The following is a 26,697-nucleotide window of genomic DNA, read 5'->3' as shown; positions in this document are numbered from 1 at the left end:
TGGTATCTAATTAGTAATATGTGCTGTAAATGGTTCTACCAAGCACCAAAAAGGGTTCTTCTATTGTTACAAGCTTGACATCATAACAATAGAAGAACCCTTTCTGGTGCTACATGGAACCATTTTCAAAAAGGTTCAATATACAACACATTCTCAATCAATCTGAAGAACAAGAACTCAGGGTTCTACATAGAACCATTCCTTTTACTATAGAACCCTTGAAGAACCATCTTTTTTCAGAGTGTACCTTTAAGAACTCAACATAAACTCAGGTATCCAGAGTTTTCTGATGCAAAACCTGTATGATACCAAATCCATTCATTGAGTATCTAATAAGTAGTATATGTTGAAAATGGTTCTAAAGAGCACCAAAAATGGTTCTTCTATTGTTACAAGCTTGACATCATAACAATAGAGGAACGCTTTCTCGTGCTACATGGAACCATTTTCAAAAAGGTTCAATATACAACACATTCTCCATCAATCTGAAGAACAATTTGACCATGCAAAGAATCATTTAGGCCTGAAATGGTTCTGTATAGAACTCATGGTTCTAAATAAGCCCATTCTCCTTACCATAGAACCCTTGAAGAACAATGTAATTAGTAATATGTGTTGTACATGGTTCTTAAGAGCACCAAAAAGGGTTCTTTTTATTGTTACAAGCTTGATATCATAACAATAGAAGAACCCGTTCTGGTAGTACATGGAACCACTTTCAAAAAGTTCAATCCCCACACATTCTCCATCAGAACTCTATTCTCCATATAGAACTCACGGTTCTACATAGAACCATTCCCATTACTATATGACCCTGAACAACCTTTAAGAACTCAGTGTAAACTCAGGTATCCAGAGTTTTCTGATGCAATGCTTAAATTATACCAAATCCATTCAATTAATGTCTAATTAGTAAAATAATGCGATGCAAATCATTAGGAGACACGTCTGAAAGCTGCGTCTGAAATTCCTGAATCTTCAGAGGTACTGCAATGAACCTCTTCACCTCTGGGCACAGTGACTAATGGAAATGCGGACTAGGAATTCTGATCTAAAGCAGAGGATGGCCAGTGGCTGTATGGCTGTCAGGCCTATAGCCTGCTGGCACTTCTGATTTTCAAACAACATCTCCTCTAAATCCCTCTATTCTTATCCCCCTCTCCCTCCCCTCAGCCAGCTCACTGAGTCAGCATATCTCCTCTCTTTCACTTTCCCCATTCTCAGTTTTTCCCTGAGCCTCCAATTCTCTCCCTTCAGCATCTCCTTTTGTCTAACACAATATCCTCTTTACATTTCTGTACCTCCAGCTCTATAGTTTCTTTTTCTTCTATGGCCCTTTCTCTCTCTCTCTTCTATGGCCCTCGCTCCCTTTTACTGTCGCTTACACTCTTTTCTTTCTTTACTTGTGCTCTCGTCATTCTTTTCTGTCAGCCCCGGTCTCTCCACGCAACTCGTTCTTGGAAAGAGGCGAAAGAAGTCCAGGAGGGAAAAGTCAAAATGAGTCAGAGGCAGAGAGGTGAGTGGAGGAGAAGAGGTTGAAGACGAGAGAGATGAGGAGCTACGAGAACCATCAATAGAAGTTTATAGACACTGAGGCTTTTCTGATTGGTGCTGATTGGTGAGATTTGAACAGAACGGCCCGGAGCTCTAGAAGAATCTGGCAGGCTGGGAGTGGCATAGAGAGCAGACCCCAGGTCAGACAAGCACATTAAGTTTGTGAAGCATGGAGCACGACAGCTCTTAGATCTTAATGATGTGGGAAATGAAAACTGAGGAAGGCAGACTTTTGCCATATAAATCTTTTGTCAGCTATATAAAAATATCTGAATGATACCCCACCCCTGAAAAAAAAGTGTAGTCATCTTAGAGCTACATGCTACCACACGCTTTTGAGTGGACAACTCCAGAGACAGTGAACATTACTCAGCGTCTTACCATTGCTGAACTATTTTAAACCCAGATTCATGTGGCTTGATATTTACCCAGACCAGGGGTCAGCAAACCAAATGTTAAGAAGAGCCATTGTGTCCTTTCAACAAAAATTAAGCCACTTTGGGAGCCACAACATTTTATGTTCATTTTACCCTCTTGGCTGTAAAATATGTCTCAGTACATGCTACTAGCATAAGCTAAAAAATATAGTGTAAACAAAAATGCAGACTTATTTTGCTCTGCTTTAAGCTTTAGCGCAGCTATAGCCACTTTCCTCACATCACCAGCGGAAACTGTTCCACAAAAGTAGAATAGTTTCTTCTAAAATGACTGTTTACGAGGCTGAAGTCAGCGACTCAGTCACCAGCTTTTTGTTCGAGTTTCCCTTTCTACCTTAAATGGGGCAGCAGTTATATTCTGGCATCTCAGGCACCATTTAGGGTGGAACGGGAAAATTCGAACACAAAGCTGGTGAATTTCTAAATTATCGAAGTCCCTCTTAAATCTTTCTTTTTGCCTTTTCATTAGCTACTAGCTAGGCGAGACTGTGTTGCTATGGTGACCAACAGTCTGGTGTTTAAATCTATATAAGTAGGGTAAAGCTGGGGTAAAATTGAGGTTTATAGCTATGCTGGCTATAGCCAGAGAACCATCAGCAGTACAGCGCACAGTGTCCAGTGTGCAGGATCCTTTAGCCTGCTGCAGCAGCCCTTCTATGCCTTCTTTGAACTAAAAATATAAGAAACTCTGACCAAAAAGTAATACACAGGCTCTTCACTTCCCTCTGGCTGAGCATAAAGTTCAGGCTGCTCACGGTTCTTCAACAGGAGGATGCCTAACAATTGTAAGAAGCTAAGTTGATATCAAAATCCTGATTTTTTTTTAACTTTCATGACTGAACAAATATTTAAAAATGTAAACTAATTTCTAATATATAATATATAATATAGCAATGTTGGTGTTGTCATTAATGAATTCCTTAATTAAGTCTTTTCTCTGTTGCAATTACTGATAAGAGTAGTGCTATCAATATAATCCTAATAATCCCTAAACCCATACATGGACGGCACTATCTTGATTTATATTAAGTTGTCAGTAATACCTTGACATCAACTTTGATATCATTTATCTTATTATGTTAACCCAGGGGTCGGCAACATGCGACTCTTTTACTGCCCTGTTGCGGCTCCACAGCAGAATTCGATTTTTAGGTAAAAAGAAAATAATCCTCCTTTACAGTAAAATAAAGCTCTGCTTCTTGTTTGAATTTTCCTGTTCCACCCTAAAAGGTGCAGCAGTTACATTCTCTGTACATTTAAGGAGGAATGGGAAAATTCAAACAAGAAGCTGGCAAATGAGAAGCGACTTCAGCCTCGGAAAAAGTCGAACGTTGAGCGACATTTTACAAGAAACTATTCTACTTTTCAGGAAAGGTTTCCTGCTGGAGATGCGAGAAAGGCAGCTATAGCTGAGCTAAAGCTTAAAGCAGAGCAAAGTAAGCACATATTAAGACAGATTTTAAGCTAAGATGGTAAAATACTTCAATAAAATGGACATAAAATGGTGGTTTGATTTTTGTTGAAAGGACAAAAGTCAGGGACAATTTGAAATGACGGTACATAAACATAGCGTATGGGAGCGAACAAACGCCGAACTGGTTTGGATTTCAGTGGTCATAGTAGTTATATTACTGTGAAGTTGATTTGAACATTAAATGTACTGTGCTATTACTGAGGGAGCTTTGATGAATTATAGAGGGTATTTCACTCTGCAATTATTACTTAGCAGACTTGTAAAAACTATGGACATTGCAGTTTTGTATGGTTTAAAATCACACTTCTCGTGAGCAATAATTCAATTACTCCACCCCCCCCAGGTAAAACTAATCCAGCTCCAATAGGGCTTAATTAGTACTATTATGCATAATGGTAAACAAAAAAACAGCAATTACTGCTGATCATACCATTTATGTTTCCCTGTGCTCTAAAATAGATGCATACACGTATACACATACTGGCTCCGCTGCCTGATTACTGAGGCAGGGGGCTAATAATATTCCACATAATGAGCTTTAATTGGCTTAAATAAGCTTTAAGCTTAAACAAATACATTAAACATTTTCCCATCTTGAACCGATAAAGAACAGGAGTGTGAGAGAAAGTAAATCAGCAGAGACTGCAGAAGGCCTGATGGAACAGTGTGAACACACAAACACTCATGCGCATGCAGCCTCACCAGATAAACAAACAAGAAAGCAAGCAAGCAAGAAAGAAAAAAAGGAAGAAAGGATCCCATTGTAACTCATGCTATGTCTCTAAAATGGGTAGGAAGAATGCAGACTCCCTTTCGGCCCAAGGGCTAGCAAGTGGACTCAAGAGACGTGTGTAGTTTTACCAAATATTTAAAGTAAAAAGCAATTAAAAGTAATACGTTTGTGGAAACACGAACCTTTTCAAATAACCCCTGACAGAGCTTCAGGATCCAGCATTCAGCAAGAGGAACATTTTCACAGATTGTTCTCAGAAGCGCACCTCAGGCTAGCTAATCTCTAAGAAATGCGGGGCCGAGCACGCCAGTGTATTTTCCTGAGATTTAAACGGCCTGTTTTATTTGCTTTCTTCGTAAAGGGATTTTGCCATGTAATAACACAGGCTCTGCGCGTCCGGGACCGGGAGAAAACCCAGTGTAGCGCTGCCCAACTATAAAACCCCCCTGGAGCTCAGGGGTACGCCGAGCCCGAGTCATCTGAGGTGATGGTGGCTGGCTGTTATTGTGCGGATTAGTGAGCTTGACATGTGTTAATACAAACGGAGGGATCCAGAGCAAAGGCTCGAGCACACTGTCTCAAGGAGGACACTGAGGGGGTGGGAGTATATAAAGAGAGAGGTTAGTGAATGGAGTTCTGCAGTGCTCTGCAGTTGCCTTTTACTGTCTTTTTTTTCCCCTAAAAATGGTCCGTGTTGCTAAGAGGCTGTTGGTGCAGCTGGGACCTGGGAAATACAAACTGATGAGGTGCAATGAGACTAAAGACTTGAGTTTATGACACACAAATACAGCACATCACTGACAGCACTTCTTCCCTCATTCTTCCATTTAACTCGGCTGCTCTCTCGCTGAACTCAGACATTTAATTCATCTTTCACTCAAATAAATTACTCGTTACTCACACATGAATCCACTCTGCCCAACACAATGTTCTCACCGAACTTGGAAAAGCATATCGCTGCTGTCGGAACAAAACCTCGTATCTCCATTTTTAGTCGTTTTTCAGTTTCTGACATAATTTGAAAATGCCTGTTGCCCTTTACATTGTACATTGTAAGTTCCATGATGAATGGCCCACAGTAAACGGCCCAAAATGACTTGGAAAGACGTCTGGTTCCATTGACTTGCATTAAAAGTAAAGCAGTTTTTTTTCTTTCTCTTTTAAAGTTACCATTATGGAGATACGAGGTTTTGTTCTGACAACAACAATATACAGTATCTCCATTTTTGTCGTTTTTCAGTTTTTGACATAATTTGAAAGTGCCTGTTGGCCTTCACATTTTGCGCAAAATTTATGACGAATGGACCAAAAGAAATGGCCTAAAATGACTTCTAAAGACGTCTGGTTCCATTGACTTACATTAAAAGTAAAGTATGTTTTTTCCTTCTCCTCTAAAGTTCATTTTGGAGATACGTGGTTTCGTTCCGACAGCAGCGATATGACCCGTAACTGTGTTCTCCACTGCATTAGCTAAAGCTGTGCTGTACGTTTCACAGAATTTCAAAAGTGCAGGTATGCAGGCCAGTGGAAACGTGTTTCAGGTACCCATCATCAGCCGGACCGAAGAAATGCACACATCCATGCGCTACCTTCTCACATAACTCATCCACCATCAGTGACACTTCTATACGAGCCTTCTAATCAAACATCTGGAATCTGCTCACAATCACTTCACTCCGTTAGCCACGCTCTCTCTCCCTCTCTCTCTCTTTTTCTCTCTCTCTCCCCATCTACCCTCTCTCTCACCCCTCTTCCCTCTCTCACTGATAAAGCTAGCGTCTGTCAGCAGGTTGGCTGAGCTCTCCTGTCTGTCATCACTGATGAAAGGCCCTGTATCAGACGCAGGGGATTTAAACATGTCCTAAATAGTTTATATTGAAATGATTATGTTACTGAGGCAAGACCAAGCAGCTCCCAATGGGAGAGAGGCAGGGAGAGAAAGTAAGAGAGATAGGAAAAGAAGAACAAGAAGAAGGGCATGCTTAGTAATCAAGTACTGCTTTGTAGCATTAGAGGAAACACTAACATGGCTAGTGGGCTACTATGCTAAGGGCTACTATGCTACTACACTATGCCCCAGGCTGAAGGATATTGTTACCCCCAAGAGACCAGCTGTTCCTTCCATATATCTGTCTAATGTTCGCTCCCACAATAACAATTCGGACTAATGTTAACTCAGACTGCAACTAACTATGTGGTGTTATCTGTGCATATCCATTGGGGCGCATGTTAAGTCACTTAATAGCAGCCTGCATGTCAGAAATTGCTTTATGGTATCAGTATTTTCTATTCCTGATACAAATACAGTATTTAAGTGCCAGTATCTATCAGCATTGGTGCAATCAAGCCATATGCACAAACATAGACTGGGACAAGGGACAACTTTATACTATGCTGAAAAAATTGTTCGTGATTTTATTGTATTAAGTGGTTGCACACAAAGAAAATATCGTTTTTCAGTTTTTGACAAAGTTTGAAAATGCCTATTGCCCTTTACATAGTCTGCGAATTTCATGAGGAATGGACTAAATGAAATGGCCTAAAATGACTTGGAAAAAATTCTGGTTCCATTGACTTACATTAAAAGTACAGTAGGTTTTTTCCCTCTCCTGTAAAGTTATCATTTTGGAGATACAAGGTTTTGCTGTAACCTCAATGCCATTGCTTTCTTTAAGTTTACTTGTTTTGGCATTTGTTGTATTCATGCGATATATTGTTTTCATGTGCACCCATTTGCCACATTTTAATTATGTCCATTCAAGGCACCATAACTCTCAAAGTGAGGTCCACAGACCCCTGATGTATAGCCAGGGATCCACGGTGACAGTAGACCAAAACATGGCATCTGTATCAAGGTGCTAGCAAACAAAGCCATGAAGTGATCTGGTTACAAAGCACCCTGATTATACCAGCAACCCAAGACTTTCAAAGTCTTTTGAACAAAGGTTTGTTATATAAAATCTTAGAAAAAAATGAATGGTGAGTCTGGCTCCAACCTCAGAGAATGCACTGAGGGCTTCATGTTTAGTAGCTCAGCAGTTTGTTAAAAGCAAAAAGCCACACACAGTTGAAGAAGCCACACGTGGTTAGAGAAAAGGTCATGCTCCCATCAAATAAATACGAAGGTACATAATTGCCTAATGTGCCTTAAACTGGAACACTTGGATTGTATTCATAAAATAAATATTTGAGGATTCATGGCATTTCTTTTCAAACTACAAAGGGTCCCTGGCTGAATAAGTTTGATATCTTTTGTTCTAGTAAATTACATCCAGCATGTGTGTTTAATACTATAAGAAAAGATGACAGATCAAAGTTGTGGTGTATATATATTTGTTATGCACAGTACTGAGCAAAAGTCATAACATAACAAAACCTTGTATCTCCAAAATGGTAACTTTACAGGAGAAAGAAAAAACCTGCATTACTTTTAATGTAAGTCAGTGGAACCAGACGTCTTTCCAAGTCATTTTGGGCCATTTACTGTGGGCCATTCATCATGGAACTTACAATGTAAAGCACAACAGGCATATTCAAACTATGTCAAAAACTGAAAAATGCCAAAAATGGAGATATGAGGTTTTGTTCCGACAGCGGTGATATGTTATTATATATATTTAAAAGATATTTCTCAGGAGATTTTATATAAAATAACCCACTTGCACATGAAAGGGGAAAGTCATAGTAAAAGAAAATAAGTGAAAAAAAAAACAGGAGTTTCCGAAACTAGAGTTCAGAAAATTTTAAAAGCAACAGAGAAAATGGGATTCCTAACAACCACCTACAAGACCTGATAGACCACCAAAACTGACCCCATCAGATAAACAGCACTCAAAAAAAAAATCAAAGCTGCTTCAGATCTGAAAACATCCTCAGGTGTTTCGGTCCATTCTTCCGCTGTGAGAAGATGACTCAGCGCTGTGGGTCTGAAAGGATGTGTAGCTGTCAAGAAGAACCTCACTGAGAAAAGGAAACCAACAACGTATGTTGGTTTGACTGAAAAATGACCTGTACTTAATGGGCATTTTGACTGGAGATCAAATAAATGAAGGGGGTCTCTGACTTTTGCACAGCACTGTGTAACAGAAAGTCATCTTGTACAGCTGTGATTTGAGTAAAAACCCTTAATCTCACTTTGCTCCACTTCATCCCATTGTAAATCTAACACAGAGTGCAAAAGCATCAGATTAATTCATTATAGCTGTTCATGAAAAAGACTCAGAAAGTAATTTGATTCCTATACGACTTTGATTAAGAACCTGATTTGGTGTTACTGTCATAGCGAGTTTTTTGCAAAGTTTACCAAGGGGCAGAACTTGTGATGGATGACCTTTGTGTGTGAACGTGTGTGTGAGATGGATGGCGTGTCACGAAGCAGATCAAAGACATCATAGTGTATTTATGGAGGCAGACCCCGAGGCAGGCCTAATTATGAGGGCGGGGAGCAGCCGGACCAGACTGACATCCATCTTCCAGCGCGCATTCGTATTCACACATGCACACACGCACCGCCTCATGCTCGAACAGAACCACATAACACACATCCTAAACCAGCAAAGCACTTCCTCTAAAGCTCTTACATACATACTGCAAGCCCTTCTATCTGCCCCTAATCTGGAAAATTACAGAGTCATGCACTTACGCTCTGTATCTACTTCAGGATGAGTGTGTGGGGGTTTGTGTGTGAGTCTCACTGATCAAACAGTATTGGGTTTTCTGAGGAGTCTTGCTGTGTGGTGCAGACAGGCCTGTCTCAACTATTTTACACAGATACATGCCACATTCTCTCCCTTATTGAAGAGATAGTCACATGACCACGCCACATCCCTATAGCAACTGTTTCTACCATGGAAAAAAAAGGATAAAAAAAGGACGCAAAGTGCCAGGGATGACCTTTGGCCGTTAGCCCTTCTACAATGAGACTTCAACCCATATTAAAACACGCAAAATCTGACACCAACACTCAGGATAACAGTGCAGCCTAAGCCAGTAGCTGGCTAGCGTGCTCCTCTCCCAGTCTCCTGTAGGGTTTGTTTAGAGAGAACCCACCATCACTCTGTGCCAAGATCACTTAGCGGCAGCCTGACTTTGAAAACACGGCCATTGACGTCAGAGCTGGAATTTCGGAAGCGGGAACGCTTCGCGGCCAGAGCAACAACAACAACACCACGGGCCCATTCCACGCGAGAGGACGTACAGACGTGGATGGAGTTGGTCTTGGCGAAGGATCACTCGCATAGGCACACAGTACTACCTAACCATCTCCAGCGAAAGAATCCAGTATCCTAGTATGCCTGCAATTTAATCAGAGTCTTGCAGTCTAAATACAGGAAATCTAAAATTACTCCCTGACATCCAGAAGCTCATGCAAGGAGAAAAAAGGAGGAATGTTCCTCATCATTTTAAACGCAGGTAGCACACCCACGCATACAGACGCACACACTGACCTTTGCATGTCTTCCCGTCAGGTTGCAAGGTGAAGCCCACAGGACAGCTGCAGCGGACCCCGGTGGCCGTGTCTTTACATGTGCGATCGCATCCGCCGTTATTCACCGCACAGGTCTCTGAGTAAACACATCGCAGAAAAGTCATGGGAAAGTAAGGCAGTCATACATAATCAGAATACGCTCAGTTAAATCTCACTACATGACAGTAAGTGTGGTCTTACACGTCACACTGATCACTGATATATAGAACACGTACAAGTAGCCTCATATAGTGTAATGTAGTGACTTCAACCAACATGCATCTGTAAATAGAACAGTGGTCATAATAACATAAGGGAATATACATTTGTGTTCTGAGTGAACTTAAAACAAAAAGAAGAGGAAGAATATGTCATTAATACAACTTGGTGGATACAGGTGTCCCGACATAAAACTGTCCATGTGCCTCTCTCAGGTATAACAGACGAAGTCCACAGTAAGATGACAAGGTTTATAACACAAACAGTTTAAAACTACATGAAAAGATGCTGTTTATTAAAACAGAGACTCATTTTTCAAGACATCTCCCAAACCATGTATTACAGTTTTTCTAAACTGCTCAGAAACAGATTTAATATTTTCAAAAAACAGGCGTCTCAACCCCTGAAACACTTTCTCTGCAAAACATACATACTGTGAAAAGTCAAAAGAAGTCCTGAAACAGCTTAAATCCTTACATGTTTCAGTATAAAATACCTTGAAGTGGAAAATTTCAGAATAATTCAGCCATTGAGATGCAAACATAGTCATTCAGAGTGGTTTGACATGAAGTGGTTCATTTGTAGAGAAACCTACAGACGGTGGTGATGGAAACCAGGGGTCATGATGTCTACAACACAAATATAGAGCTTTTATTTACTATTCAAAACCACCAGTGAACCCACACGTGTCTTCTGAGCTTTTAAATTTTCATATGTAATTTTGATGATGGATGAAATAGTAATAATTTTGAAAAAATAAGTTTTCCTTGGGGACTATTTTGCCTCACAATGTCCTGCATGTACCCTTCTGCCATGACTGGATTAAAATATATGGATTCAAATACATCTTAAGCCAAAGCCTTTGTCACAAAACTATCATAAAACAATGTGTCAGACATCAGGCGGCATACTCATGACCATTTTTTGTAATAACTCCTGTGAGGGAGCTTTTAGAGGTGGACGTCTGGTTCCTATCACCACCACTGTGAACAATTATGACTCGGCAAGTTTCCCTAGAACTGCGCATTTCGCACCAAACCACTCTGAACGACTTTGTTTACATCTCATTTAACTATGTAGACTTGGGTGGATTTCCCCTTTAAGCAGTCCAAGCCTGTTGTAATGTTAACTGTGTCATTATTAAAAGAAAGCAAATCAAAATACTAAACTTCTTCACAAATACATCGGGTCACTGTATGGCATATTGATAAATCATAGTCCACAACAAGACACAAGACCTCGTATTGCTTTTAAATGATGTTTTATAATATGTATCACAATAAGTGAGTGCAAGGAGCACATAAAGATTTGCACTGTTTTAATATTCACCAAAGTGTTGCACATAATTCACAAGAATGTTTTGCAGATGGTCACTGTTATGGGGTTTGCATGATTTGGAAATTTAGATTCGGATAAAAGAAAACGTGTTGGAGCAGTTCAGAAAGACTGTAAGATGCCATACGTCCAATACTTATTTAATAAATAAAGATTCTCATCTAAATGAAAAATAAGCAGATTCAGTAACACTTTATTTGCACGGTCCACCTTGGATGCTCTGTAGATACTTAATTTACTCTCAAGTTACATTCAACTAAATATCTACTAAACTGACCAGAATTTTCTTTAACTCTAAACCTGCTCTCATCTTGACCCTAACCTTAACCTCAACCCAAAACCTAAACCCAACCCTCACCCTGGTCCAAATCCTAACCCTAACCCCACCACTGTTTAGAATCAACTTCAGTTTCAACAGATAGTTTGTAAACAATTTGAACATCTGTAGATGATCTACAGTGGACTGTCCAAATGAAGTGAGACTGCAGATTCTGCAGAAAAATAATCATCTTCACCTGAAGATGACGGGGCATAGAAAATAACAAAAGAGTAAAACTCTATGGGTATCGTGTCCAAAAGAACTTTGAGACTTTCAGCTTGTTCTCTCAGATCTCAGGTGACTGTGGAGAAGAGCTGAAATAAAAGTACTTATTTGATACTAGACTAATCAGGGAGGGTTAGGAAACACATAGTATGCTTGGAAGGCTGGTAGTTCTATCAAACCTGGACAAGATGTACTCTTAAGTCATAAATATAATGCATTTTTATTAAAATGGACAAAAGAGTACGGCAAACAGTCACTTTTATTTAGTTTTTGCAGCAAAAGAAGTCTATTTTGACTCTGTTAGTATTAGAAACTAGTAGATGATGTAGTCAGAGTTATACAGATTTCATTGTATTTCACGTTGCTTGTTTTGTCACTGTCCTTTTTCTTTGTTATAATCTACTTTTTATTATTTTATCATCATCTATGTGCTCTTCATAAATGTTCTCGTAGCGTTTGGTATGACTGAAAACCTAAATACTTTGCGTGGTGAAATATAGAGAAGATAGGGAGTTTTGTATGGTGTTTCATACAGTCGGTCAAAACAGCTTCTGGCCCATTTTGTAATACAAATAACATGCAAAAGAAGGAGAAAAGGCTAGAGCAGGGGTCAGCAACATGCGGCTCCAGAGCCCTTTTACTGCCCTGTTGCGGCTCCACAGCAGAATGAAATTTTTAGGTAATAATAAAATGATCCTCCTTTGCAGTAAAATAAAGCTCTGCTGATCGTTCAACACAGTTTTAACAATAAATGGTTTTAAACGCTGGAGTTAATATAGGCTACGTCTGCTAATTCACCCTTTAACCCTAAACGTTGGCACGCAGACTGCTGGTCACCATAGCAACGACAACAATCTTGCCTAACTAGTAGCTAACGAAACGGCAAAGAGAGAGATTTAAGACAAACACTCCAGCTGGTTTCCTGATACGTTTAATCTGCAATGAGAAACTGTCACTACACTAGAAGGTTGTGAAGCTAAAGTCAGTTTCCCGTTCAGATTTCCCCGTTCCACCTTAAATGATGCTGCAGTTACATTCTGGCACCTCGGGCACCATTTAAAGTAGAACAGGAAAATTTGAACACTAAGCTGGCGAATGAGAAACTGACTTCAGTCTAAAAAAAAACGTTAAGAGGCATTTTACAAGAAACTATTCTAGTATTGAGGAAATGTTTCCTGCTAGAGATGCGAGAAAAGCCGGTATAGCTGAGCTAAAGCTTAAAGCAGAGCAAAGTAAGTCTGTGTTTTCCTTTCTATTGTATATTATTTTTGTCTATACTATAACATTAGCATATACTGAGACATATTTACAGCCAAGCTGGTGAAATGGACATAAACGTTGTGGCTCCCAAGGTGGTTAGATTTTTGTCGAAAGGGCAAAATGGCTCTTCTCAACATTTGGGTTGCTGACCCCTGGGCTAGAGGAAGAAGGGAGCTAAATCACTGTCAAACTAGCATAAATATCCAGCTCTCCATGTACCGGCTCAATATAATGTGCAGCGTATGTCAAATCTAGCGCCAAGGTGGCTGATAGTCTGCTGGACATGAGAGAGCCATGATGACAGTTTGACACTACATTTCTGTCGTGCAAAATTTGGATAAGGAGGAGGTCTAAAGAGAAAGAACCAGCGGCTAAAAAAGCAGATTGAATCTGGGAGCTGGGAAAGGAGGAAAGAAAGAATGAAGAAGGAGGACCGTTCTGGAGGACAGTTTGGTTTGAAAGGGCCTTAGAAGCTTTCTAAAACTAAATGATTTATGCCAACGACCCTGTTATTAGTGGCTAACGCTACAGGCCATTCTACTGCACACATTCTGTAACAGCTGGACCCACATACCCTAGGGGTCTGACTGTTCACAGGACAAATTCACACACACACACACACACACACACACACACACACACACACATGTTCCGGTTACATGCGTTATGTAAAAAAGAAAACACACATTATGTCTGTATTCAATCCTAGTTATAAATATTATGAGTGCATAAAGGCAGAAACATCTAAAGAGAGCTTCTAAATCAAAGATATGCACTAAACTACAAAAGCTGTCTCCAAAAAGTGAGGCAGGCTTTGACTGATGGATGTGTGGGTTTTCATAACCATGTGGTGAAAGACGAAGATTCCTTAGCCTTGTTTGTGTGAGAGGGGTCCTTTTGGCCAAAGGCCAGTAAAAACCTGGCAAGACACACAGTCACAAATTCACCAGAACTACCCTCTTCACAGACTGACCCAGAACGAACACTAAAGCAGAAGTGACTCAGTTGTTAAATGACATGGAGAATTAGCCAATCAGGCCCTGTGAAAAAAAACGAGAGAGCAACGAGGAGGAACATCTTCAGTTTCTTTCACCTGCGAGTACGGAACCTTCGTAAAGGCCCTCAGACAGCGTGTTTGGGGCTTTCAGAACAGGCTGTGCTCTGCTATTCTGAGTCTGCTTTCCCAAAACTGTCATAGCACAGACCTGGCTTGAACAGTCTTTGTGAAGAACAGACAGTCTTAACCATACAATGGTTTTGGGAAAGCAGGCCCTGAGCAGCAGCTTCCCGGAGGTACGTGGTTTGTTAAGGTCAACACATCAGCCATGAGCTCTGCCCGTCTCCACGTGTCCCACACATGGTCGTTTGTTTAGATCAAATGCCCTATATTTCCTCTATTGCTAAGACGCTCCTTTCTGAAATGTCTCTTTGTGCTTTTTCTCCTGGTGGACATTATGCACAGAATCAGTGAGGCTGTAATGTGCCGAATGTGCAGTAGTACTACCTGCACTGAATTCCAATGTAGTCTGGCACAGTGCTGGAAGAGTGTCTAAATTTAACTCTTAGAAGTCAAATGTTATTACTTTTGTTTTGTTGAATGACATAATGAGTTATACAATTAATTATGTGTCCGTCCTATTTTGACAGCTTTGAGTCGGCACTTATGAATTTTGATGTCAAGCGACAACAAAACCTTGACAAAAATGTAAAGTTTGTTTTTCTATCCACAAAATTGACTATATAATAATATTGTTTTACCAAATTCAAACCATAAATTTGATATGAATTCTAATCTTTGGTGACACTTTATTTTGATTGTTCCTTTTAGATGAAACACATACTCAACAGACTGTCAGTAACATGTCAAGGGTGAGGATTAGTTTTTGGGTTGAGGTTAAGGTTAGGGTTAGGATTAGGCCCAGGGTGAGGGCTATGTGTTGGGTAAGGTTGGTAAGGTTAGGTTTTGTGTAATGGAAGTAACATATTAACAACACATCTATTAAATGTAAGTAATGTATCAACAGAACATCTACAAGATATTTACTTCAGTGTATTCAGATGCTTCACTACAGCTACTTCACTGATATGTTGTTGATGTGTTACTGATAATCTGTAAAGAGTTTATTAATCATCTACAAAGTACCACTCCAAATAAAGTGTTACCTAAACTTTCAGTCGATACCACATTTGTGTGACCTTCTAACTTTGACTGAAAGTTTAGAATCTGCACCTCAGACTCTGCTTGTTGGAATGAACTACAAGAGAGAAATATTCCAAATTAAATCGTGCTTTTGTCACCTGAGGTAACCAACCAAAGGGTAAAAGCTCCAGGTTGAACATTTTGGGGTTATTCAGCCTCTTTCTTAAGGGAAAATATTTAATGTTGGTACCAACCTTTCACAGATAAATTGCAAATGAATCATCATCTAATAATTTAGTTATTGATACTTAATAATTATCTAATTGTTTCTCATGCATTAATGAGTGCTACCATTTGAATTATTGACCATTTACTTAGTGTCAGACAAATAATTAAAGTCATCCAAAAGTTTTCATAAATGCATTATATTTAAGTGTAATTAGAAATATGATGATGTCACAATTTTATTTTAGGGGCCAATTAATGATTATTGAAGTACATGTTAACCACTTAATGATGATATTAGAGGCCAGTTAATGATTATTGAAGTACATGTTAACCACTTAACGATGATATTAGAGGCCAGTTAATGATTATTGAAGTACATGTTAACCACTTAACGATGATATTAGAGGCTAGTTAATGATTATTGAAGTACATGTTAACCACTTAATGATGATATTAGGAGACAATTAATGATTACTGGAGTACAATTAACCACTTAATGATGATATTAGGGGACAATTAATGATTATCGAAGTACATTAACCACTTATTGGTGATATTAGAGGCCAATTAATGATTATTGAAGTACATGTTAACCTATTAATGGTGATATTAGGGGACAATTAATGATTACTGGAATACATGTTAACCACTTAATGACGATATTAGGGGACAATTAATGAGAAGTACATGTTAACCACTTATTGGTGATATTAGGGGCCAGTTAATGATTATTGAAGTACAGTTAACCACTTAATGGTGATATTAGGGGCCAGTTAATGATTATTGAAGTACATGTTAACCACTTACTGATTATAAAACTAAGCTTTAAAAAAAGTTTATGCATCACAAAGTAGCGAGACAGTAAGTAATGACTTAATCATAAAACGGGGTGTAATAATTCTATCCGAATCGAATTGAAAGTAAGACTTTTTATGCAATTAAGCAAAAGCTTAATATTAAAATTATATATGTTTTGAGTTATAAGTATAAAATAGCTAAATCATTATTGGAAAAACATAATTAATGATTCAGTTTCAACAATTTGAAGTAATCACTGATGATTTGTATGTCTCTATTTAAATCGTTAACCATTTAAATGGTGGCACTTATTAAAGCATAATAACAACTATATAATCATTAACTGTCATTAACAAACTCTTAGATAATGATTACTATTTATAGGGGCCTGATATTATAAAGTGATCCTGCAGCATTAAAGCATGGCTGTCTCAGGTGTTCTCTCAGGTCTGACCACTTCTGAGCTCTAGCCTTAGTAGGCTATGCTGCTCTACACCTGTTGGTCATAATGGCCTTAACATGTGTGTCCTGTACTGTCCTGTATACTATTTGAGGAGAAAAATATTAGCCCTATTTTTTCCTGTTTTATACTGAAGGTTTGTTCAGGCTTCAAGGCTTTCAGGCTCTCTCTCTCTCTCTCTATCTCTCTCTCTCTCTCTCTATCTGAGTCTTTCAATACCACTGAAGCGAAGGAGGCTTTTTCACTGATGCTGAGGTTTCAGTTCAGTTTGCCAGGACTGGTCGCATCCTGGTGCTGTTGGCCACAGCTGTGACAGCAGGGCAAACTGAAGTGGGAACACTGAGTGTCAAATCTAACATGCTCCTGAGGCACTGCTCCCCACACGCACAAACACACCATCCTACTGTAGAAATCTGTCACAACCATCATATTTGTGTGATCAAGTCATAGTCTAATCATAGTCAGGCAACCAATCAAATCGCTGGATGTGAAAATGATGGCACAACTAAGACTCGCGTGATGGTGTCTCACTGATTAACTGCACTAACCATAGTGGACACCTTGCACTTTAAACTTAAACTGTACCTAACAAACCTCCTTATTGTAGCACAGTATAACTTCTTCTGTAACATAAGGCTTATTTGCACAATTGTACAAATGGTATTTTTTTGCAAATGTTCGTGATATTCTGTTTATAATAGTTGTTATAGTATATGTCTATTAATACCTGCATATCGCTGTTGTTGGATCAAAACCTTGTATCTCCAAAATGGTAACTTTACAGGAGAAGGAAAAAACCTACTTTACTTTTAATGTAAAGTCAATGGAACCAGACTTTTTCCCAAGTACTTTTGGGCCTTTTCTGTTGGTCCATTCATCATGAAATTTGCACACAATACGTAGGACCATGGGTACTTTCAAATTATGTCAAAAACTGAAAAACGACAAAAATGGAGATGTAAGGTTTTGCTCCAACGGCAGTGATATGTATAGATATTCACACATATCTTCAGCTCCATTCACATCGACTCCTTGTCATTCTTTATTCTATTTATTGTATTTTTATTTTATTTGTCCCTTAGAGAAACATTTGTTAAGAGTCTGTGTGCTTGTCAGGTCTGTTTTAATATGTTACTTGTCATACATGCGTGACTCACCATGACGTATTCCTTGTACGTGTAACATACTTCCTGAAATAAAGTGATTCTGATTCTGATTTTGATCTGGGCTGGTATTCCTGAATCATGTCAGAGTTAGCAGCACTGATTTTGACCACCACAAACAATGGACAAATTGATTCTGTGTCTTCACTGCTGCTCTAAACTTCTCCATGAAAACAGAGCAATTTTGTTATCTGTCCACATCACTTTTAGAGTTGGGTCAGTTAAATGTAACAAGTTATCTTGATGATGATGTAAACTTGATGTTTTGGCAAAGGCTAAGGTAAACTGGTCCGCTAAAGGGTTAGGCAAATGTAAAAAGTCAGTATTGCATGTATATATATATATATATATATATATATATATTCTGCAATATATATATATATATATTGCAGTATTATTGCTAAATTTTCTTTTAAATATCTATCTATTGATATTTACTGAGAACAACCAGTATTTTAAACATAATAGTATTAGACGTACGGGGTTCTGAGACAGTAATACTTAGGTCAAATAAATTTCAGCCTTTGCCTTAATTAAAAGAAGCTCCTTAAGCTACACTCCTAGAAAGATGGTTCTTCGTGGGTTCTTTAGGAGAAGGAATGGTTCTGTTTTTATGAACCACACTCTAAAGCGTATTATTCAGTAACTACAGGGGCTTCAATGCAAACTGTCTGAGCTATTCTTAGGTTATAGAAGTGTGCAACAAAACGCTGGGCCCACTGGTCAGCCCTGGCCATTTAAGGGGTTAAATGGTTCTTTGCTTTGTATATGGTTCTAAATAGGACCTTATTGAAAATGGTTCTATGTAGCACTAAAAAGGTTCTGCTATTGTTATGATGTCAAGCTTATAACAAAAGAAGAACCCTTTTGGTGCTATACAGAAACATTTACAACACATTCTCCATCAGCCTGAAGAACTATTTCACCAAACAAAGAACCATTTAAGCACAAAATGGTTCTATATAGAACAGGACCATTCCTGTTACTGAAGAACCCTTGAAGAATCTTTGGTAACACTTTACTGTAGGGTACTGTTCATAAGGCTACATGACATCTACATAAACCTGTTAAGACAACTGGCATAACCCTACATAACTGTTTATAAATGCTCATTCCAGCAGGCAGACTTGCTGTAAAGGTTACATTTGTCAATATTGATCAAAGTTAGCTAAAGTAGCCTTTATGACAGATGACGCCTATTGGAATAAGCACATATAAACATTTATGTAGGGTTATGTCAGTTGTCATGACAAGCTTATGCAAGAGTCATGTAGCCTTATGAACAGAACCCTACAGCAAAGTGTTACCGAATCTTTTTTAGGAGTCTACAGCTTTTTGAAGTTAGGAGTAATTTAGTTGTTCACTTACCACAAATATCTGAAAATGAAATATCTTTTGGGAACATTCAGCTCTAGAACTAGTTTTTAATAGCAACTTAAAACTCATGAAAATGAAAGAGAAATACATTAGATCAAGCAGGGAAAATAAACACAAAGTGACCACTACAGACGGAAAAGAGAGGTAGGGGCTGGGGACAGAGGGTGCTTTCCCAGAATACCCTTCTGCACCGGCTTCAATAAATACCTGTTTTGATATTAAAGGAAAAAGTTATACACAAAAATAAAGAAGCAAAGAAGGGATCTGTTTCTCTGGGGCCTAAAGGTAAAGAACGCTGCGGAAAGTTTGGTAAGGACGAGGTCGGTTACTGGTCAGTCCATCTCTCTCCTACAGGGAAAAAAAAATCACATAAGGTAATATTATTAAGAAAGAAAGAAAGGTAGTAAGTAAGTCAGAGAGCGAGAGAGAGAGGAAGTCTTCCTGTTACATAATATTCTACGTATCTCGGATGCAGCACACTTAGAAGAAGACTAAGCAAAGATTGAATTTGATATAATTTCATTTGCTTTGATCCAGTTTGTCTCAGTTTGATGAAATTAGATTCTAATTGATTGGTTTTCATTTGATTTACTAAAATTTGATTTTACCTGATGGACAAATTTTCTGTTTCGAACCACTTATGACAAACCCAAAATTACATTATCATGATCACCAATATCCACTGAAAGTACAGGATCTACAGTTTGAGAATAGAGATATAAAAAGATTAACCCACAAACTGAAGATGAACAGCCAGGCTGTTGAATTCCCAGTATTTACTATGTGGTAATACTTGCAAAGGCGATCCTGCACACTAGAATCACCTGAAGATGGAACATGGATAAATTGAGACTATGACACCTCACCTTTAACCCACCCTAGACACAGTCAAACTCTAGCAACTCATCTACATGCACTTTGCTCATTACAACATCAGTTAGGCTCTGTTCACAGACCAGGTAAAAGTGTCCCAAATCAGATTTTCTCACCAAATCCATTTTTTTTGGCTGTTAACATTATCTTTTAAAGGTGTCCTATATGTGACATCAGTCTGAACAGATCACGCTCCTAAACTGACCCCCAGAAGTAAACAATCTTGACTGCCAACGAACGCCAGTCGTTCCCGGAGGGTTCAGTTTCATCTTCGCCAGCATCACAGGAGCCAGCATGAAGCTTCATTGACTGACAGCTGGGCTCATCACCCAGAATGTGTTCGAGATCGCTGTAAAAAGGGCGCGGTCGCTTCTTTGGTTCGCGTCCTTGGATTCTTTAAACTTTGCTTTCAGACTTTCAACTGTTCTTTGACGCTGCAGCCTCTTTCTCCTACGGCCACGTTTGGCCATTTCTTTCAAAATCTCTTCGAACACGAAGTGGTTGCGTTAAGTCTCTTCTAATTTTTTTGTACAGAAATATCAGCCTAAACGTTTATGAGGTCTAAGCAGCACGAAATGATGATGAATGTGGAGCTGGATTGATGTAAAAGTCACATGAATTCCAATCTGGCTGTTTAGACTGAGTCGCATTGCTGCATATCGGATACGTATTGGATTTCAGTACCAGTTCCGTCTTAAATCTGAATTGAAAATGTCAGATTCAGTGTGTTTTTGCTGTTCACACTGACACACAGACACAGATCTGTGTCACATATGAAGAAAAAAAGATTGGATTGGGCCACTTTTACCTGCTGTGTAAACATAGCCTTAATTTATCTATTCATTCCTATATATCATCCGTGCTGGTGTTCATGTAGTTTGTAAGAAAATGTTCATATTAAATGTTAATAGTTTGGACCTTTGACTATGTTATCTCTTCGCCGAGGAGTTCTACAGTAGTATCAAGTTGGCCTCAGTAAATATAGAGGTGTTAAACAGCATGCTGGAGGCCTTACCAGTTCTAAGTCCTATGAACTAGAGCTATAGGGCATAGCAATGCAAAAACCTCTGAGACTCGTCCCTACTGGAGTATACAAGTATGGAGAAGAGTGCTCATGTGTTGGAACAAGTGCTACAAAAAGCTCAGTACTGTTCGTCGAGTGAGCAATCTAAAATGACAGGCTTCTAGACAAGTACTCTCTTCATACACTCTATGGCTAAGAAGATATAGATTACAGGGGAACTCCACTGGTTTTTCAAAAATTCTACATTGTTAAATGTTTGAGATGTGAACAAACTCATTCAGAGTGCTTCTGAATTCTATAGATACTTGCTGAGTCGGAATTGTTCGCAGTGGTGGTGATAGGAACCAGACGTCTGAAGAGCTAAATGCCGCTGAAAGCTCCCTCACAGAAAGCTGTTACAAGAAATGGTTAGATATATGCTCCCTGATGTCTGACACACTATTTTATGATAGTTGTGCGAGGTTTTGGCTTAAAATGTATTTTAATACATTTATTTCAGTCCATTCACAGCAGAGGGATACATGCAGGGCGCTGCAGTCCCCAAAAAAGACTTAGCACTATTTTATCATCATCATCATCACATATAAAAACGAAGAAGACACATGTAGGTTCGCTGGTGGTTTTAGATAGTAAATAAAATGGCTATATTTGTGTTGTAGACACAGCAGCCACATGGTTCCCCTGGTTCCAATCAGCACCACTGTAAAGAAATCAGCATCTGCAAGTTTCTCTAAAGTGAACCATTTCTCATCAAACTATTCTGAATCACTCCATTTATATCTCAAGGACTGAAATATTCAGAAATGTTGAAAAACTGATGGAATTCCCCTTTAAGGTATGACCAAAAGGCTGAGAAGGTCTTATCAAACACCTCACTGAATGAAAGGCAGCTTAAAGAAAGAAAGTACTTGAGTACCAAGAGAATTAAGATTTAAGAACTTCCACAATGTTGCAAAAAAGTAATGAGAAAACTGTCTTTTCAGTACCTCAAGTTCTTTTGTCTTCTTTAGCAAATCCGTATACTGCAATGGGAATTGCATGGGAATTGTGAGAAGTGATTAGTTGAAAAAAAAAAAAAAAACAATACTAGTCCTATGAAAGGGAATAGAGAATGGTTGGGAGCAGGCTTGAGAAAGTTCAGAAGGAACCTTGTCATGTTTAGAGGACCTATTCTCTCGCTTTGTCAGACACAGAAACACCAGAAACAACCAGAAACTTTCAAGGATGGTGGGGGGAGGAGAGCAACTCAAAACAAATAAAAGGACAGAAAGAAAATAAGGGGTAGAGGGAAAATAAGCACAAGCGCCATGGCAACACATAGAAAGAGGAAGAAAGGAGTTACCCATAAGTAGACGCCGTTTCACCCGCTTGTCCACATCAGCTACTGACGTGGTATTGAACTCAGAGCTCTCAATTGCAGCCTCATCTTTCTCTAAAACACAAGTGACAGAGGACAAACAGGGAGCAGTAGGTTAATTAGAAGCCCAATGTCCATCGCCCCGCACAGACAGCCCTGCCACAGACCGCCTGGCCTCGGACACCCGGCTCGCAGACCTCTGAAGAGCAGGCTAGACTGATCCCGTGTCGGTTTGTCCCGGAGCAGCGGGACAGACTGACTGGTCACAGGCTGACCTGCTCACAGTCGACCCGGCCCGGACGCCCAGACTCAGACTGCCTGACCCTCTTGGCGTTTGAGCACAAACCAAAGCCAAGAAGCAAAAAAGCTGTGAAAAAGCGCCAATAAACCCTGTTAGAGTGTTAATAAAATAAACAGATTAATAAGAGGATCAAATCAAACTCTCCCAAAAAAATCAGTCTTTAGAATTATCATGAACAATGATAGGGAGGTAGGGAGGACATACAGGAGGTTTAATAAATTATCCTGGGGGCTTAGGGGGAAGGGAGGGGATCTCAGGATCTCAGGGAAATGTTGACATTGACGTTTGATGTTGCTGCCGTTGTAGTCTTCCATATCAAACGGCCACTCAATTACCGCAGTGACTGAGAGGAGAAGTAGAGGAGGAGACAGGAAGAAAGAGAGGGAATGATACATATGTCAAAGATGAACTACATGACTGGAGGATGGCAAGAGAGGAGGACAGTTCGACAGGAATGGTCAGGGAGTCTATTAGACATTACTTCTACACCATGGTGGACGACTCTTAAACAGAGCGAAAGGTGAAAAGAGGAGGGGTAGATGACATGGAAGAAACAAAGAGAAATGCTGTCTCATGGTTGGGGGACCATGAGAGGAACCCGGGGTTTGGGGTGGAAGTGCATGCGGAGGGAAGAGGTGGAGAGATGGATGACAGAAGTCTGGGGGCAGCGCTGGTTGCCTGTTTGTCTATGGAACACATCACAACTGGCTTTGACAATCAAGTCAATGCAGGAAACTAGGTTCCGAGCAAAAGGAGGGCGGGCTACGGCCAGGCTCGTGTGGGTTACTTTAGATGGTTAATAAGCATGCAGGTACAACACTGGTGTGGGGGGAGGGGTCAGTTCATAGGATGGCCCCATCAACACAACAAAGGTTGGGTTCACTTCAGTGCGTTGTGGCCTGGGTCCTGAAAGTCTGTTCAGCCTCCAGTCTTGTACTGCATATTATAAGCGGCAGTGTGTTATGGCTTGGAGGACACTTCACCCAACTGGAAGTGGAGTGCGCACTAATGAATGTTTGGGTGTGTGTGCGTGTGGGTGCGTGTCTTGGCTAGGACAGTGGGCACAGAAAAGAAAAAGGAATACAATGGCTCCAAGACGGTCCATAAGGAACTGGGTTTTATCTCTAACAGGTCCTTACAAAGGACACCACCAATCAGGGGTTGTGGAAAGCACAAAACAACAGAAACCAAAAACAGGACAAAATAATAATTAAAACACTACCTCTACAATGAATAAAGGAACGGATGCACTACAGTAAAGAGCTCAGTGGTTACTGTTAATGTTTATACCAATACAGAGGGGAGGATGAAACAAAAAGAGACAGAAAACATCGACACAAATATTCATGCAGGCAAATGGCAGCTTGTGTTGTTAGAGAAGAGAGGTAGCAGACGTATGAGCTGGTTAGACTGAGGAGGGGGAGGGAGGAAGGGAGCAGAGGGGGAGAAATATATCGCTGCTGTCGGAAGAAAACCTCGTATCTCCATTTTTGTCGTTTTTTCAGTTTTTGACATAATTTGAAAATACCTGTTACTCTTTACATTGTGTGTAAATTTCATGATGAATGGACCAAAAGAAACGACCCAAAATGACTTGAAAAGACGTCTGGTTCCATTGACTTACATTAAAAGTAAAGTAGGTTTTTTCCTTCTCCTGTAAAGTTATCTTTCAGGAGATGCAAGATTTTCTTCCGACAACACCGAAGAGATAAAAGACATGCAACTGGAATGACCACAGTCTACATAGAGAGGGAGTGGCAGATGAGTGGGAGGTGGAGTCGAGGCCTTTTTTGTGTCATTTAGCCACGGAAGACGCAATATGACAGGACTGATACATGCTTGTTGTAAAGGTCAGGGATCAGGACAGGCCATCGGCTGGCTGCTTTAAGAGGTGGCCGGCAGGGGTGGAGCTTGTATGATTGGTCGGTCAGGGGGGTACAATACTTTTCGGTTTGGGTTGGGGGGGCTCTACTTTGATGCAGGCTGCAATTGAGATGTATGCTCATCTTTTTTAAACTTTCTTTAACTTTCCTTTGTGCCTACATTTCCTTCAGTCTGAATCACCCTTAAAATTGCAGACAAGACAGGCAATCAGTAACTTTCACCAGAGAGGCAGGAGGAAGAGGAGGAGAAAGGAGCCTGTGAGAAACGCTACTAGCAGGAGGGAGAGCTAAAGAAGCACTACACATCGGGAGAGACTAGACCCACACAGCACAGCTACGCACACAGGCCACAACGAGGGTCCACAGAGACAGACAGAGATAGAGGGAGAGAGGGAGAAAGTGGGAGAAAGAGATGCAGGGGGATCAGTCTCTACACTCCTCTTCTGGTCTCTGCGGCTGTTTGCTTCACTCCTTGGATGCTGTAAATAAGATTGCGATGAGTAGGACAGCAGGCAGCAGGACGAGGGAGAGCAGAAGAGTCTCCACTGGGCTCTGCATGGCCAGACAGAGGCACCAATCCAGTGTAGGGTAATCAGCAGGAATGATAACACACACACACACACACACACATATATTCAGTTTATTGCATTTGGGAGGAGTTTGTGATGCACTCGTGTATTTGTTTGTGCTAGAATTAAGGACACAATTCATAATAAATCAACAGTAAAGCAGAAATCATTCAAAACATCAGCAGAACTGGTCACAGATTTGATCCCAAACTGTCAATTCTCTCTTCCTTTGGAGCAAATGAGCCAGCAGATTCAAAGGTAGCTCTAGAAAGGTTGTTCCTGTACAGATTAGCACCCTAAATCTAGTCCCTGGTGTTGTCACTGACAGAACATTTTGGCCAGACTATGGGGATTTGTCTGGTCCCACAGTGGAGCCATATACATGGTAAGGGCAATGTAACATGTAGTGACTAAAAGTGCTTCCTGCCTGCGAACATGTTGATCCTGTGAGGCCAGCGCCACATGACTGATGACCCTTCACAACAATGCAGACGTGTCCAAAAACACCCCAGAGCACTGGGGCTAAGTCACAGGTCTGTGTGAGCCCAGCTAAACAAGTCTGCCAGCTATTGAGTACAATTATTCCAGACAGTCCAGCACAACGACTCAACAGTCAGCCATTTTAGAAGCAGGACTGCTGCTAACAGAAGAGGCGTAATCCTTCTTGCAAACACAGACGAGCACTTTCTCTCTGGAACATTTTACACTTGCAAACCCCAAGTGTTGATAAATGATTGCTTTAAATGTTAATCTCGGGGCGTAAAAACTCACACAGGGACAGGAAGAAACTTTGGATGGACATATCGGGCTGTAGTTGGCCTCGGATTTTGCAATTCGATGTCCAATGAGGAGACGGCACAGACACGAGGGAGCAACTAACGCCAGGCCAAGTTAAAAAAGAAGCCCCATGTTCTGCTCAAAAACCTTCTGGAAGGGTTCTTCAACCTCTCCACTGGCATTGGGATATTTTAAAATGAAAAGCATTTGACCTCCAAGCCAAACACGGGACGGAGACACAAGCTAAGAAAAATAAGCATAAAAAAAAAAATCTAAACTTACCTGCAGCAGTCCATTTGTTCCCCCCCCCCAAAAAAATGAGACCCCCACACAGAAAAAAACCTTTTCCTTTTCTTCTTAGAGGTATCGCCCACAAGTATGGCTGTACCCGCATGGCATATAAAGTTTTCCCATTTCGGTGAACATGGCAGCAGTCCACGAGCCGGCTGGCTGCCTTTTCCGCCATTATGAGGATGATGAATGTGTTTTGCGCTCAAGGCTTTCGGTGATGAAGTTTCCATCACAGCACATCTTCCCTAGCCCAGCGCGCACACACACACACACACACACACACACCGTCTTCCTGCCTAACACCCAAACTTCATCTTTCTTTCCATCTTTCTAGTTCTCTCGATTCTCCTCAGGCCAGAGCGAAAGCGAGAGCAATGGCCACATTAATATCCTCATTTCCTTCTCTAGCCTCTAGTAGTAAGGCAATATGTGT

At 40.2% G+C, this 26,697-nt stretch overlaps 1 protein-coding gene across 2 annotated transcripts in view; it reads right to left on the bottom strand.

Moving 5' to 3' along the window:
- The window catches only part of scube1 (signal peptide, CUB domain, EGF-like 1), a 92,296-nt gene that overhangs the window by 19,276 nt on the left and 46,323 nt on the right, over positions 1-26,697 (bottom strand). The window contains exons 7-8 of one of the 2 annotated variants that reach the window (XM_036577639.1): positions 22,429-22,518; positions 9,646-9,762 (exon numbers count right to left, since the gene is read on the bottom strand). In XM_036577639.1, coding sequence (XP_036433532.1) covers positions 9,646-9,762; positions 22,429-22,518 — 207 coding nt within the window. The remainder of the gene's footprint in view (positions 1-9,645; positions 9,763-22,428; positions 22,519-26,697) is intronic. The other variant, XM_036577640.1, reaches the window with a different exon arrangement.

The sequence above is a fragment of the Colossoma macropomum genome, unplaced genomic scaffold (assembly GCF_904425465.1).
Source record: "Colossoma macropomum unplaced genomic scaffold, Colossoma_macropomum, whole genome shotgun sequence".
Classification (NCBI taxonomy): Eukaryota; Metazoa; Chordata; class Actinopteri; order Characiformes; family Serrasalmidae; genus Colossoma; species Colossoma macropomum.
Note: the sequence above shows the minus strand (reverse complement) of the source record. Positions and strands in the feature narration are given on the sequence as shown.